Source organism: Castor canadensis, chromosome 1, assembly GCF_047511655.1.
Source record: "Castor canadensis chromosome 1, mCasCan1.hap1v2, whole genome shotgun sequence".
NCBI lineage: Eukaryota > Metazoa > Chordata > Mammalia > Rodentia > Castoridae > Castor > Castor canadensis.
The window spans coordinates 198,580,749-198,595,581 of record NC_133386.1 but is presented as its reverse complement, the minus strand read 5'-3'; the positions used below and the strand labels follow the sequence as shown (position 1 = coordinate 198,595,581).

Genomic DNA, 14,833 nt, shown 5'->3' with positions numbered 1-14,833 from the left:
GAATTTAAGGCTTACCTGTGGATAGGAAGGGTCTGGCTCTCTTCTGTTGTTTCTAGAACAAACATCTCCAGGAACCCATATCAGTTGATTCTGCCTTGGGCCATTCCCCTCCTCTAAGATTAGCCACCCTTTTCTGGGCTGGAGTGCCTTCACCAGGTTCAGCTTGTCACCTGAGAAGGCTTTTCCATAGGCAGGCAAGTGGACAGTGGCAGGATGCATGGACGGGGCAGGGGAGATGTGGCTAAAGTGGGGTCACTGAGTCCTTTCCAACCCTATATGATGCTCATGACAAGGGGCACGAAGCTGCCCTCTGCCCCTCTGGTACGGGGCTTAGGGATTCCAGATTTCTCAGGGAACATCTTGAATTCAGTTGGCCTGGAGTTGGAGGAGATGACTCCTCCCAGCAGAACAACCTCAGGAAGAGATAGGAGCCAAGCTCAGATACAAAGCAGTATTTATACATTTATTTATATATGTATATTTACTTCAGAAGAAAAGGACACTGGGGAAACTGGGAGCAAGCAGGCCTAGGCATCTTCCCACTATAGAGTCAGACTGGGCACATGATAAATATAAGTCAGCACTCAGGGAGAGGACTGGGATTGCAGGGGGCGCTCTATGCACATGCAGGCTGCGAAGGGAGTGTGGTGTGAATAAGGGTCTGCACCAGGAAGCCCTATGTACAGCTTGAAGCTAGGGGGAAATTAGCCCATTGGCTATAGGAACAGACGCCAGAGGGAAGACGGGAAGGGAGGGTGGCCTGCTGGATCTTGGAGGGCCAGTTGGGCAGCTAGCCTCCAGCAGGTGGCCCTCTCACCTTTCCTGAAGCCCTTTTATACCTTGGGCTTAAGGCAACTTTGGTCCAGGGTTGACCCCCTCCAGCAGCTTGGAGCCAGAGCCTGACTCTAACTCTTGCACTGAGGACCTCTCCCCAGGCATGGAAACAGCCAGCTGCCAATGAGACTGGGGCCATCTGTGTCCAAATGGACACCAGGGGACAAGGAATGTCACTTTCCAGTTAAGGGCTGAGGGGCCACAGTCCAAGAACACTGCCCCACCGAGGAAGCCCCAGAATCTGTTACAAGGGGTGGGGCCTTTGCAGTTTTAAGGCATTGTAGGGAGGACTCCCCTGTACAAGGCAGGAGAAAATGGTTCTAAACACGGCACATCCCCAGGCGGGAGGATGGGGAGTCATACGATTCCTATATCCAAATGGGGTAGAACCAAATTGGGGAGAAGGCTGGGAAGCAAGGTGTCTTTACTCTCCTGAGTCGTCCTGGTAATTCCCTATCCTGAGGATAAGTGCTTTGAGATCTATGAAAGAAGGAGGCCCACAGTTCAGAGGCTTCTAGAACTCAGCTCTCCCAAAGAATGCCTCCCATTCAGAACTGAGAATGAGAGTTGGATAGGGACAAGGCTGGTTTCCAAAGAGGCGGCAGAATACCACAGGTGAATGATAGCCATTCCAATCCCCACTTCTGACCTCATGGCAGATGTGGTTAAATGACTGCCACGCTCCCATGAGCCTGCAAAGTCCCAGGCCCTACTAAGAAATGGTGAAGTTGGCACTGGAGAAGAACTACTTCCTTAGCCCAAACCTACCACTCCACTCCTGGTGCAGAGACCAGAGCTGGGCCTTCTTGATTCCAAGCCCAGCAAGAGTGCCTGATTTGGGAAGACAAAGTCACCCACAAGCAAGAGTGGAAGGAGAAGCCAGCCTTGCATTTGGAAATGGGATGGGTGTCCGAGGCTCCTGAAAGGGACATCCTCTGTTGTGTCATCCCAGGGCTCTGATCCACTCAGCCTTCCAGCTCCACTCTTCACTCCCTCCTGCCCTGGTTTAAGTGCATTTAGTAATTTCCTCACTAATAACAGCAAAAACTATTTGCATCCACCTGCCAGCCCAGACCAGCCTACTGCTTACAGGGATTCCTGCTCCTCTGCTCAGAGAGAATGATGGAGCCACACCAGCATGAACTCTGGGAGCCCCCAAATGCACAGGTTAGGGGGCTCACAGGGAACTTCCCTTCCAGGATACTCCATGTTCAAGGGTCCAAGTCTTACCTGGCCCACTAGGTCCCACTCGCTCAGGCCTGCAAAGGGCTGAGGGTGGCTTCCTCAGACACTCAGAAGACTTAAGGCACAAAGTCAGTCTCTCCAGCCATCCAGGGCTGGCCTTGGCCAACACGGGAATTCTTGGGAGCCAAACTTTCTCAGGGAAAAGAAATTTCCTGGGCAGCACTTAAAGCTTAGAAGTTCAAGTTCAGCGTAACAGTCAAACCTCAAAAAGTCCACTACTAAGCTGTCCAATAGGGAGCAGCACTGAGGGCAAGAGCTGTCTGCTCTCTGTGGACTCAGTGTCCAGTCAAGTCTTAGGGCTGGGCTCAAGCCCCCAGCAGGTCTTCAGAAGGGGTGACAGGGAGACTGGAACCAGGCAAGTCAGGACCACAGATTCCCCTTGCCTTCAAGACCCCTAAGTCAGCCCACCTGCCACCATGTCTAGACAAGACGCATGTATGGATCCTGTCTTGCCCCAAGGAGGTGGTAGAAGGAAGGCCCAGGAAGTCTGCCTGTCTGACTCCCTCTGTGCCAGCAGGAACAGCAGCTCCAGTGTGAAGACTTCCAGTTTCCCCAGGGTCTTGAGGCCAGTGAGCAAGCAGCAGAGAGCTGGCCAGCAGCAGACTCCAGTGTAACACCATTGCATCCAGTGTGGGACAGCCGGGTGCCCTGATCCCTGCTGGGGTGCTGCCTCAGGAGGCAGCTAGTCACACAGGCGGTAGAAGTGGAAGTAGTAGTCTGCAGCTGGCTGAACGAGGGCCTCTAAGCTGCAGTTGGCCTGGCCCTGGGCAGAAGGGTAGTAGGATGGGCGAGATGGTTTTGGAGCTACAAGGCAAGTGACCTCCCTCCCACCCCCACTGACATGCTTGACACTGAGCCCCAAGTCCTACCCCAGGCTGTAGAGCTCCCTTCCTTCCCCAGTCTGCATCATGCACATACAGGAGCCTGGACATTGGGGGCAAAGTGGGCCCATGCTCACCAGCAGTGCCACCCGGAAGTGGTAAGTGAATTCACGGAAGGACAGGATGGTTACTGGCCACTGGTGAGTGGTGCCCTGGAAAGAAAAAGCAGAGAGGGATCAGAGCAGCTCCCTGTCCCAACCAGCCTCCCCCTCATCATGGCCTTCAGGGTGTGTGGCGAGTCTTACGAAGGAGAAAGGCAGAGTGCTTCAAAGGGGTGGAAGCAGTGGCAGCTTCCCTCCACAGATGTGCCAGACATCCCCGAGTCCACAGCCACTTGCCCTGCCCCTCAGTCTTCTCTTACTCTGCTTCCTTTCACCCCGTGTTCCAGACACATGGAGCTATCTCCTTAACCCCGTCCTCACGAATGTAATGAAGTGATGCAGCTGCTACCTGCATCTCAAAGATGAGGAAACTGAGTCACTTGCCTCAGAGTTGCAGTGTGGCAAGGCTGGTGTTCAAACCCAGGTCTGTCTGGTTCTCTTTGCAGGGTAGCCTGAGGCCAGCCATAGGCAGCTTGCCCATCTCCTACCTGAGGCTTTGGCTTGCCTCTATTACGTGAGTTTGGGCTTGATCTACGTGTCTAATGAAAGTCTAGCTAGGCTACCCCTCTATGGTTTGGTGTTCTAGCCTATCTTGGGCCCTCACCTCACCTACTCCTTCCTGTACTCCAGGGACTTTCTTTTCTCCCTCACGGGAGAGTGCATTCTTAGGTCAATGTCGAGTCTACCCTATCTCTTTCTCCCACAACTGGAAGCACAGGCCCTGAGACGGAGGCCCCAGTAAATACCTGTTGGGCTAATGGAGTGGTTCAGATGGGTAGAGCACTTGCCTAGCAAACGTAAGGCCCTGGATTCAACCCCCAGTACTGTAATCAGTCAGTAATTTATTCAACAATAAATGCACAAATGAGCAAGAATCACCACTACCTGTAACTTGTCCAAAGAGGTGTCTCCCATAGCCTCTCAGGCCAAGGAGAAACCAGAGGCCCATAATCCCAGGTTGAAAGCATGGCCAGTGAGGAGCTGGTAAGTGATGGCCCGGCCATCCGGTTCTCCTCTGCCTGGGGTCTGACACCAGAGGTCCATAACCCCAGGTTGAAAGGATCGCCAGTGAGAAGCTGGTGAGTGATGGCCCAGCCACCTGGTTCTCTGGCCTAAGAGCCCTCTAACCCTGGACATTTACCTGCCACTTCCCCAGCCTGAAAGTGAGGGTTGCAGACGCCATGTCCACCTTCCCTGGCACAGCCCTCCCTGCTGCAGGCCCTGGGCACCAAAAACTGCTCCATCTCTACCACTGCACTTATCCCATCCTAGTCCTTGAAAACTGCTTTCTTCCCCAGGGCTTTATCATCTCAGGGATAGAAATGTTAGAATGAGTGGAATGAAGGAAGATGTGTGTCCATGTCCCCCTCTTCCAGAACAGAGGTCTAAGCCCCAGAGTTCCTAGTAGAGATTCCCAGCTCCCTCCCCTCAACCCTCTGAGGGGCACTGTCCAGAGAAGAGGAAGGTCTGGGGCCTGTTCAGCCCCAGCTCACCAGCTGCCCCTACCTGGGTGTCCTGGAGGGGGTGGAGAGCCTGCAGAAAGCCCCCCTCCTCACATGGCTCCTCCTTTGCCATCAGGCTGCACAGCACCACAGACACAGGAGAAGAGGAGCTGAGAAAAGACCCGGTTAGTAGGGAATGGGGTTTCTGTGCCACTGCATCCAGCGCCTTGCCAACCTGCCCTCCACCCCTGAAACAAGCACCTAGTCCTTGCCCAGCCTGAAAACCATGCAGAGTAGCCAGAGACCTGGTAAAGTTCACAGCCTTTCCCTCTTCACCCTGTGTGGTCCTCCCAGCCAACAGGACTAGGTCCAACAGCCACAGAACCATGAAGCAGCCCCTCCCCCGTAGGAAGTGTAAGGGAAGCTCAGGCTGGCTTGGTCAGCTCTGCGAGGGCCTCTCCACTTCCCCTCCAGCACTCACTTCATCTGCAGGGTCAGGCTGAGGTGCAGTGGTGTGCTGCTGCTGACCGGGATGCGGTAGGTGAAGTTTCCAGGCCTGAAGGGGCAAAGATGGCATCTCAGCCCCCTGTCTGCACTGGAGTCCTTCAGAAGCCTGGAAAGGGGCTGCCCTGCCTTATGGGGGAGGTTCTCCTTGAGAGGACAAGATATGGGCATCCAAACTGCCTGGGCTCATGTCACCTAAGGGGCTCTCCTTGGAGTGTCAGGAGGGAGCCAAGCCCACCTGCAGGTATCCTCTGGTGCACAGTAGTGGGAGGTGATGGGCATGGAATTCTCCAGCAGCTGGATGGAGGTCAGGGAGGGCACTGGATCTACAAGGAGAAGACAGAGAGGCTGTGGGGGCAGTGAGGAAGGGGGCAATGCAGGAAACAAATAAGTAGTCAAGTCTTTCCCTGTCAAACTTGGATAATTCACTCACACCTTACTATGAATGTGTTTCAGGTTCTTTCTAGACTCACACAATGGTCAGGGTCATACCACACCCCTTTCCCAGCATCTCTATGACTAGCTAGTTCCCATGAGCCTAAGGTCTGCCTCCTCCATAGAACCAGAACACCCAGAATCAGGGATGGGGCTTCCGTATCCCTGGCCAGTGGTGTGCAGAAGCCAGTTCACAGGCCTCTGTTCCTAACTGCACACAACTCTTCCCAACTCTAGGTTCAGTGTCAGTGTCCTGGTAGCCTGAAATCAGGCATGGAGAGAGCACCACACACAAAACAAGGCTCTCCCCTGCCCCCAGAGAGCCCACGGAACATCTACCAACACAGCATTGCCTGTGGCCCTCACTGAGCGAAACACCACAGACTGGCTGACTGGATAGCAGGTAGAACTGAAGCATGACAAGGTTGGGGGGTGGGTGGGGAAAATGAGACCTTCTTACTCATGTCAGTCCATCTCTGGACTTGCTGCTTCCTGGCCCTTCACCTGGGAAGGGGAAAGATGGGGCCACTAGCCTTTGAACATTTGCTGGATCTAGTACATTTTCAGCTCTTTGAAGCCCAACCCACATGGATACTAGCAGGATCCAGAACTCCCTGTGCAGCCAGGGGCAGGTACCAAAATACACAGGATGGACGGTGCCCTTCCCAAATCTCCTGGGCTCACCCCAAATGTCCTTCAAAGAAAGCTCCACTGTCACCTCCTCCAGGGAAGCCTTCCCTGATCCCTGCTTATTTTGGTCCAGATGCAGTGCCCTTCACAATCCCAAAGCCTGTCCCCACAGCCTCATCACACCAGGGTGTCTCATCTCTGCCAACTCTGGAGTGAGGGTACATCACTACCCGCTGGCTGTGATGGGGCCCAGGAAGCATCTGCCTGGGGAGCCTCTACCTCTTGGGCTTCCCCTTCACTTTGAACTTCAGTCACTGTAAGCCACAAGTTCCAAGCGAAAGTGATGAGGAGACTTACATCCTAGCCCAGAGTTGCTGGTTAAGGTTCTGGCTGCCTCTGCAAACCCCAAGGCAGCTCTGGCACCTCAGGAGCTCAGTCTGAAAATCTCTGCAATAAAAACTTTTCTAGCTTTATAAAAACCAAAGGTTGGATATTTGAGGAAAAGTGGGGGAGACCCTGAACCCCTGAACAGTACCTTCCTTGCCCTGGCACATGACAAAGGAGCCAGGCAGACTCCCTGGACAAGTTCTTTAAGTCTGTTTTCTCACCTGGACGATGAGAACAATTCCTTCCTTGCAGGGATTGCATTGTGAGGACTGAAGAGCTACACAAGGTTCCTGGCCTTATTACTGACAATTAGCATGTGCCGGTGAATGTGCTTAGTGAATGTCTGTTAAATGACAGTTCTGTGCCCAGGCAGCCAAATGACTGGGCTACAAGGGGCCCTGGCCACTGATCCTTGCTGGACTGGGCTGGGAAGTGTCAGGGTAGAGCAAGTACCTGGCTGGTCCTGGGTCTGAGTGGGTTTGGCAGGGCCCAGGCTGAGCTGAGGGGCTCCTCGGCGGGCCCGGCCATGGAGACCAAGGCTGGGGCTATTCTTGGTCTTGCCCTGCCCCCCAGGAAAGGGAACTGCAGGGCTGGCCACAGGCTCCAGGCTCTTGGGATGCTTGGAGTGGCCAATGCCATTGGCTGAAATGCCCCAGGATTTGGCTCTGATGTTGGTGACTGGCAGCAAGGCCATATGGCTGGGACCTGTGGATAGAACCAGAGACTGATGAAAAGGCAGCTGGTTGCCTCCTTTCCAGCTAACTCTGTGAACCCCATGTGTTTCTTGGTTTCCTCAGGGGAAATCACCAATCTTTCTCCAACCCTCATTCTGGTCTCCAGACCCTCCCACCAATGAGTCTTTGGGGCCTTTCTCTTGACTCACGTAATCCTGAGGCCCCAGACAACCCAATCCTTGGCCCCAAGATAGCCATACCTGAGCGGTTGGTGGCCGGGCTGGGACTGGGGCTGGGACCAGGGTTAAAGCTGGGGCCAACACTAGAGTCTGAGGCAGTGCTGGGGCTGGGTACAGAGCAGCAGACAACAGGGCAGTGGTGGCTGTAGCATAGGTCCAAGGTGCGTATCATTGGAACTGGGGCTGAGCTGGTCGGGTCGGTGGTAACTGAGGAAGCCAGAGGTTGGATGAGTTGGAGAGGAGCAGCATAGCTCCCCACCCACAACATAGCTACCTGCCCTACCCCAGCCCTCCAGGCACGCACCCAGCAGCAAAGATGGCTGTACTCTTGGTGGCCCAGTGGTCACAGGGGACTGTCGGAGCTGAGTGGTCCCAAAGCTCTGGCTAGACCTGCTGGGGAAGGGTGGGCTGAGCTCAGAGGGGCAGGCCTGGAAGTCCTGATGGAGACAGATGGAGGCGGAGGGAAGATGGAAAGGAGGCAGGATGAAGGGCAGCAGGAGCCAGAGGAAGAGGGGTTTTTGGTCAGACACGTACCATGGGCACATGACCTCACTCCCCCCAGGGTGCTGGGGCCGGAGCAAGGCCAGAAGACAGGAAGTAGACACGGCAAAAGAGCTAAGGGGCAAGAGAGAGACCAAGAGGGAGACAGACACAGGGAAGGAGAAGGAGAAGACAGTCAGAAGTGGCCCCAGAAACTGGGGTAACAGTGGCAGACAGCCCAAAGTCCTGCCCTGACCCGCCTTCCCTGCACCCCATATTCCTACCCAACCTCCCCCAAATAGCCTACTTGGAGGAGTACTGAGCAGGCCAAAGAGAGACTGGGAATGGCTGCCTACCATCCAGGGAGACCCACCATCCCACCCCAGCAAGCCGCTTGGCTTGCTGGGGTGAATTTCTTGCTTCTGTGGCTCCTATGACCCCAGGCTGCCCACCAAAGCCCCACCTGGCCTGGAGGCTTAGCAGCCTCCAGAGACATACCCATCAGTGTCAACCAGGTCCTCCTCAGCACGCAGGCTCAACACGTATAATGTGGACATGGACACCACGCTGGGAGCCACAGAACAGGGTCACTGTTAGAGCTGGAGCCACTGTCCAGTGCCCGCTCTAGGGCAGACCCAGTGGTCCTTGGCCCCAGGGCCTGGGCTCCCAGGTGATGCCACAGAGGGTCTTTTCAGCCCCAGAAGGGGAGACAGAGGGAGGCAGCCCCCTTGCCTGAGACACTTCACTTTCCAAGCTATCTTCCTCTTCCCCAGGGCCTGCGCCCAAGGGCAGTTGACCCCACTGAGCAGCTCCACTCTCCCTGTCAGCCACCCCCAAAGCCGAGGAGACAAGTCACCTGAAGGCCATAACCACCACCAGGGCAATGATGGTTCCCTGCAGGAAGCGCTGGCTGATACAGGCCTGATCTGGGACCACTGAGGATGCCTGAGGACCGGGAGGAAAGGGGGAAGCAGCAGAAGAGGCAGACTTAGGGAGCCTGTGGTCTCGCCCATTCCTAGGAGCCACACATTTCCCCAGGGGCAGAGGAAGAGGAAGCAGAAATGGGTTAGGAGGGCTACAGAGCAGGTTGGAGGGGGGTGGGGAAAGTCAAGAGCCAGTGAGACTACAGAGGTGCTAGCTGAAAAGGGAGGCTGTGGGAGATGGGGAAACCCCAGGCCCCCCTGCCTCTCAGCCCTGCCCACCCTCACCTTGCTGGCCATCTTGGGGGGCCTCTTCTTGTGGGGGACGCTGCCTGCCCGGCTAAACTGGCTCCCTGCATGGCTACAGCAAGGAGAGACAGGGTTAGGGGTGCCTCTGAGAAGGGGGTCTTGCAGCCTGCCACCACCCTATGCCACGCCCCCACCTGAAGGCACCGGAGCTGCCTGTGGACTTGAGGCTGTCGAGGCGCCGCAGTTTGGCTAGCCTGTGGCTCCAGCGCTCCAGCTCATCGATGCGCGTCTCCAGGTTGTCTGTCAGCTTGCACAGCTCCTTCACTGCCCCCACGTTCTCCATGAAGATGCGCTCCTGCCAGGGAATGGGCTGACCTTGAGGGCAGGATCAGACCTGGGAGCCCCATGCACCATGGACACTGGAGGCCCTTGAAACATCCAGACCAGGGCGTAGGCCTGTCCTCCAACCCAGCCCTGCACAGCATCCCCCCTTCACCCTGTCAGTGCTGTCCCATCTGCCTGCACAGCCTGCTACTCTTGTCCAAATCAGAGTTCTGTCCTTCAGCGCCTCAGCCCTCAGACCTGTCTCCTCTGACGACCAGGTCAGAGGAGGTGAAAACTCTTCAGGTGAGGTGAAAACATGTTACATGTCTCCTCATGTAGACATGATGTGTCTACCACGTAAGATAGACACATCATCCTCAATAAACCACGTGTTGGGGCTGGAGGTTTAACTTTAGTGGTAGAGCACTTGCCTGGCTAGTGCGAGATGTGATCCCCAGCACAGCAAAAAAATAAATCACATGTTCAAGCCTTGAGACAACCATGTGACAATATCTTATTGGCCTCCTTTAATTGAGGGGGAGGGTTTGACCATCAGCAGGATTCCTCTTGCCCTTGACCAGACAAGCCTCCAGTGGCCAAATCCACCAGGGACAGGGCTCTGGAGGCGGCAGGAGCCTGCTCCACAGCGCCCCCAGCTGGCCGGTCTCTCTGCCCAAAGCCCCTCCAGTTGCCCACCCAGCCCACCTTGTTCACCACCAAGAAGTTCTCTATGGTTTTCCCGTTTGCAAAGACCACGTCTCCTGTGTCCTTCACAGCCTCAGGCAGGATCTCCTTCACCTCCTGGGCGATGACACCTGAGAAGGGACAAGCCAAGGGCGGGGAAAGGGAACCGTCTGCAGCAATCCAAAATGCGGGGTGGGGGTGGGGGTTGGAGAGGCACTAGAGAATTGAATTCCAAGGAGCCCGGGAAAGCGTGGGTTTCCTGGGGTGGGCGGGAGTCCTGGAAGTAAGGATCCCAGAAGAAGGGGGCAGGGTTCCAAGAAGATGAAGGCAGGAATCTTTGGGGGCCACAGGGTGAGGATCGCGGTCAGGATTTTCGGACCTATGGGTCAAGAGGTGAGGTTCCGGGCACTTGCTGAACCGATTTTCCAGGGGCGGAGGGGCGGAGCTTCTAGGGGGACGATTCCCAGGGGCCGGAATTCCTGGCGTCAAGGGTTGGGGAAGTAGGATTTCCAGGGGACAGGAGGGACAGGCCTGAGCCTGGGGTCAGGGAGCAGGTTCCTGAAGCCTAAGGTCACTGGATTCCCGAGTCCCACCCCGCACCGGGCAGATCCTTACCGGTCTCTGGCGCAGCGGCCTCGATGCCCGCGCTGGCCGCGAACTCGGGCTTGTATCTGTAGTGCACCAGCCGCATGCGCGAGATCCTCTTCAGCTGCTCGGTGGTGTCCACCTGCAGGAAAACCGGGGCTGAGACTGAACCCTCCCTGGAGCAGGTCCCGGAGCCCAGGAAGGTGGCAGCCCGGGAACTGCAGGCTGAAAGGGTCACAGGATCGAGATCCAGGGTCAGCCTCACCCTCCTCCTACCCTGGCAGACCAGTCCATCTGGCCCCGCGCCTCCCCCAAGAACCCGTCAGAGGCCCCGCCCCCACCTCCTGCACTTGCTCCTTGGCCCGCAGATCTGAGGGGTGCATGAGCGAGCCCATGACCTTGACATTTCCGTGCACGACCAGAGCCTCATCTGGCCGATCTGTGTTGATGCCCACACGGCCATGGTGGAAGACGGTGTCAGGCACCTGTGCCCGCTGCCACAGCACGTCGCTGTCGCTTTCAAACTGGCCTGGGTTAGAGGCCTAAGGCAAGTTGGGGCTGGATCAGTCCTGGGGAGTGGGAGACCTGAAGAGCCCAGGGAAAAGGGTAAACCCCACAACTATCCCTCCTAGTCCAGTAAGGTCTTCTTACCCACCCTATGCCCAACTTAAACTGCCCTGCCCATTGTGAAAACTTTTAGTCACTTGTGGGATTCCAGGAGGCTACCAGGTCTGATCCACCTCGTGCTTTACTGTGAAGGAGATCACCGTGGCCCAGAGAGGGTGAAAGTCATGCCCAAGGCCACACAGCCAGTGCCCATCAAAATATGCACACAGGATCTAACTTCCCAGTTCCCAGTATTTCTCCTGGGTGCTATTTCCAACTCTGGGGAAGACTGTTCACTCTTGAAGGGAGGTGATCCTCACCCGCACGATGATGCGTTCTGAGATCTGGGCGGCCAGTGTGTAGTTCTGGTTCTGTGCATGTGCCTGGAGGGCCACCACCAGCATGAAGTACCTGGGACACACAAGGGGTTCAGAGGCATTCAGGGTTCATCCCCGCCATGGCTACCCTTCCTGGACCAGGTGCACATGGTTCATAGGTTCCCACTGTCCGTCATCTCACCCACCCAACCCACCCCCCACCCCCTACCCCCTGGCATTAGCGGGCATCCTACAGAAAGAACCTGAGCCTCCACTAGGGGGCAGAAATCCCCCAGGGTGCACAGCCAAGAAGCCATAGAGCTACTTCTGAACCCAGAATGCAAGCTTCAGCTCCTCTAGTCCCTAAGTCAGGGAAGGACTCTGAATGTCAGGTCCCTCATCTGTGAAACGGGACAGTTTGTGGACCCTGCCTGGCATGCTTCATGGGTGGTGTCTTCCTGACCCTGGCTTTCAGAAGCCGGGCTCCCAGGGCAAGGGTGCCCACCTCTGGTCAGGGTTGGGTTTGCCCTTCTTGCGCATGTTGTTGGCAGTGGTCTCACTGAAGTGCAGCCGTCCCACAGTCACCTTTGTAACCTGCTCAGGGGGCAGATTGACCCTGCAGAGGAGGGGTAGGGTGCTCAGGGGGCAGAGAGAAGAGCGCCCAGAGGGGCACCCAGGCCAGGAGCACGCAGGAGATGAACACTGGGTACCTGGCTGGCTCTCCATTTCCCAAGCCAGCTCCAGGCACAACCCCACGGAGCCAGACACTCACGTGACAGGGTTGAAGGGCCTCTTGCTTCGGTCTGACTGGGACTGCTCTATGTTGATGGACTGGTTCAGGGCCTCCAGCTAGGGGGGACAGAGCCCAAGGATACCTCAGAGCTAGGCTCTCAACCTGGTCCTGTCCTCCCTCACCATCTCAGTCCAAGCCCAGGTGCAGCCCTGGAAACCACCTCAATTCACCACAAACTTAGCCACATTCCCCCCAACATCTACACACACCCCACCCCCCAATCTTCAGTACACACACTGCTTCTACACCTTCTCACAGCACACTACTATCCCCACTTCTGCACAGCAATGCAGTTGCCCCATGGTGACCGCTTCCACAGCCACACCAACTTCTCCATGCTTGCACACCTGTGCCCACATCTATACACTCCCTGCTCTGCCTCACACTCGCAGAACCCTCCCCAAACCCTCTCTCACAAACACAGCCCTATGGCTGTCCATGAGCACTGGCCAAGCCACCACGCCAGGCCCAGCTCAAGACACTGAGGCAGACAGACACAGCCATGTCCCCAGAGGGCTCGAAATCACCCTTGACTGTGGCAGTGCTATGGAGGAATCTACGTTACAACAAGCCTCATGGCAGGTTCCCCTGAGGGGTGCAACATGGAGTCTGCTAAGAGAAACCGGATGGGGTGCTGGGAACGTGTCCAGGGAAAGTCAGCCACATGAGATAAGGCAGGGGCTGTGAGTGGGCACAAAGGGTATGAGGCACAGCATGGGGCAGGGCTGGAGTGAAGGGCTGGATCCCCACGGCCTTTTTGGGCTCACCTTAGAAGCCATGGCTTTGCTGGGAAGACACTGGAAGGAAGGGGCATGCCGTGACCATGTGTGCACAGGTGGGGGCCAGAGTAGAAGCTGCTATAGACATTCAGACAAGGAGTGGGGGTGACCTGGGCCAGGAGAGAAGCCAAGGGGAGGAGAAGGAGGGGACTAGATGGAGGGATACTTTGGGAGGAAAGCAGTGATGCCAGGTACATGATAAGGTGAAGGCAGGAGGGTCCCCTTCATGACTTGGGTGATCAGACCCTGGGTCCCCCCTCCCTGAGGGAAGCCCAGGGGGAGGTGCAAGTTCACAGGCAGCTGATAAGACAGCTAGAGACGGGACTTGGCTGTGGACAGCCTTGGGGTCCCAGGGTACAGAAAAAGCAGGGCATAAGAGAAAGAGAGAGGGCTGGGGAGTCCAGTGTTGGCAGGCACAGGGGAGAGGCAGAGCGGTGGGGTGGAACTGAACTATGGAGAGTTTGCTTGTGCATGTTGGCATGCACACCTTGCCTTGGGACTCTCAGTGCCCCAGCTTCCTGGCCCTCCTGCCCTCCCCTCCTTGCTGAACTCCAAACCTGCCTTCACTCCGTGTAGCTTCAGGTAGAAGCAGTCCAGTGGCTTGAGGCCTTCGGGCGTCTTGACATACTTGGGCTCACCCAGCATGCCGATGTACACTGTCACCTGGAAGTGGTTCTTCTTCTGACACACGAAGGCGTCGTCACCCACGGAAAAGTTGAAGCCCTTATCTGCGTCCACGCGGTAGGTGAGCATAGGTCTGAGGGGCAGTTAAGGGCATTCACCATGGGCCCCCCCCACGCTGGACCCCCTCACTTTGTAACATGCCTGTGTTACAAAGCCATTTTCTTTTCTGTACCCCAAGGTCCCCACACCACCAATGGGGTTATTCCACTTCCTAGAAATGGTAACCAAGGTGTAGGTCTTTCCTCTACATACACGGGGTACGGCAAAGTGACAGTGGTAGGGGATGCAGGGCAAGACCCTTGAGGGTCACCACACAGGAGGGAACATGGAGGAGAGGCTTGACAGCCCCCTCACCACACCTGACTATTTCACAGACACCACCTGAAGCCCCCTCCCCCGTGAGAGTGTAAGAGGGGCTGCATCTGTACAGCCTCACTGTGCCTGACAGCTGGTTACCGTGGAAACGGTGGAACCAGGCGCCGGCTCTGCCGCAGGCCCGCCCTGGCCCACCAGTTTGCTCAAGCCTCCAGAACGCCCTCATTCTGACTCTCCCGCTGTCCATAGGAAGTGGGGCACTTCTGAACTCCCCCTTGAACTCGGCAGAAGCTTGCCATCTGTTGCTGTCATAGTGTCCCAAGTATGCACCTCTGGGGGACCTCCAGGTAGGAGTAAAGAGGGCAATTGTTGGTCTATGGCTTGGCTAACCAGCCCCCAGGTCCCCAGGCACAAGTGGAGCCCTGACTGGTCACAGGAGTGCCTGGTGCCTGCCCAGAGGAAGATGGGCAGGGAGAGTGTTTCAAGTCATGGGAAGAGGCCTGTGGAGCTGGCTATGGGCTACAGGAAGGCTCACCACCTCTTCCTTCCTGGGACTCACCCATCTGCTTCACCTAGTGAAGCACCCAGAAGTGCCTGGGCCACACTGGAGACCTCTGCTGGCCAGTTCCCTGGCTGTGGGCAGGGGATGGAAGGGTTGGCCCAAAGAGTGTGGAGGTAAGAGTATAGGGGTTCTTCCCTAGGCCATAGTGACTAGACCATAAAGA

General features: G+C 56.3%; 1 protein-coding gene across 6 annotated transcripts in view; it reads right to left on the bottom strand.

Annotated features, from left to right (window-relative positions):
* Positions 1 to 437: 437 nt before the first annotated feature.
* Myrf (myelin regulatory factor) overlaps positions 438 to 14,833 on the bottom strand; it is a 32,218-nt gene continuing 17,822 nt past the window's right edge. For 2 of the 6 annotated variants that reach the window (XM_074046978.1, XM_074047000.1), the window contains 20 exons: positions 13,671 to 13,866; positions 12,310 to 12,386; positions 12,043 to 12,153; positions 11,541 to 11,631; positions 10,956 to 11,156; positions 10,645 to 10,756; positions 10,051 to 10,160; positions 9,216 to 9,376; positions 9,061 to 9,133; positions 8,709 to 8,797; positions 8,351 to 8,419; positions 7,907 to 7,987; positions 7,677 to 7,765; positions 7,394 to 7,579; positions 6,913 to 7,164; positions 5,246 to 5,333; positions 4,985 to 5,059; positions 4,568 to 4,673; positions 3,038 to 3,112; positions 438 to 2,842 (listed from right to left, as the gene is read on the bottom strand). In XM_074046978.1, the coding sequence (XP_073903079.1) occupies positions 2,762 to 2,842; positions 3,038 to 3,112; positions 4,568 to 4,673; positions 4,985 to 5,059; positions 5,246 to 5,333; positions 6,913 to 7,164; positions 7,394 to 7,579; positions 7,677 to 7,765; positions 7,907 to 7,987; positions 8,351 to 8,419; positions 8,709 to 8,797; positions 9,061 to 9,133; positions 9,216 to 9,376; positions 10,051 to 10,160; positions 10,645 to 10,756; positions 10,956 to 11,156; positions 11,541 to 11,631; positions 12,043 to 12,153; positions 12,310 to 12,386; positions 13,671 to 13,866 (2,323 nt within the window). In that variant the 3' untranslated portion in view covers positions 438 to 2,761. The remainder of the gene's footprint in view (positions 2,843 to 3,037; positions 3,113 to 4,567; positions 4,674 to 4,984; positions 5,060 to 5,245; positions 5,334 to 6,912; positions 7,165 to 7,393; positions 7,580 to 7,676; positions 7,766 to 7,906; positions 7,988 to 8,350; positions 8,420 to 8,708; positions 8,798 to 9,060; positions 9,134 to 9,215; positions 9,377 to 10,050; positions 10,161 to 10,644; positions 10,757 to 10,955; positions 11,157 to 11,540; positions 11,632 to 12,042; positions 12,154 to 12,309; positions 12,387 to 13,670; positions 13,867 to 14,833) is intronic. The other 4 variants (XM_074046987.1, XM_074047008.1, XM_074046981.1 and 1 more) reach the window with 3 other exon arrangements.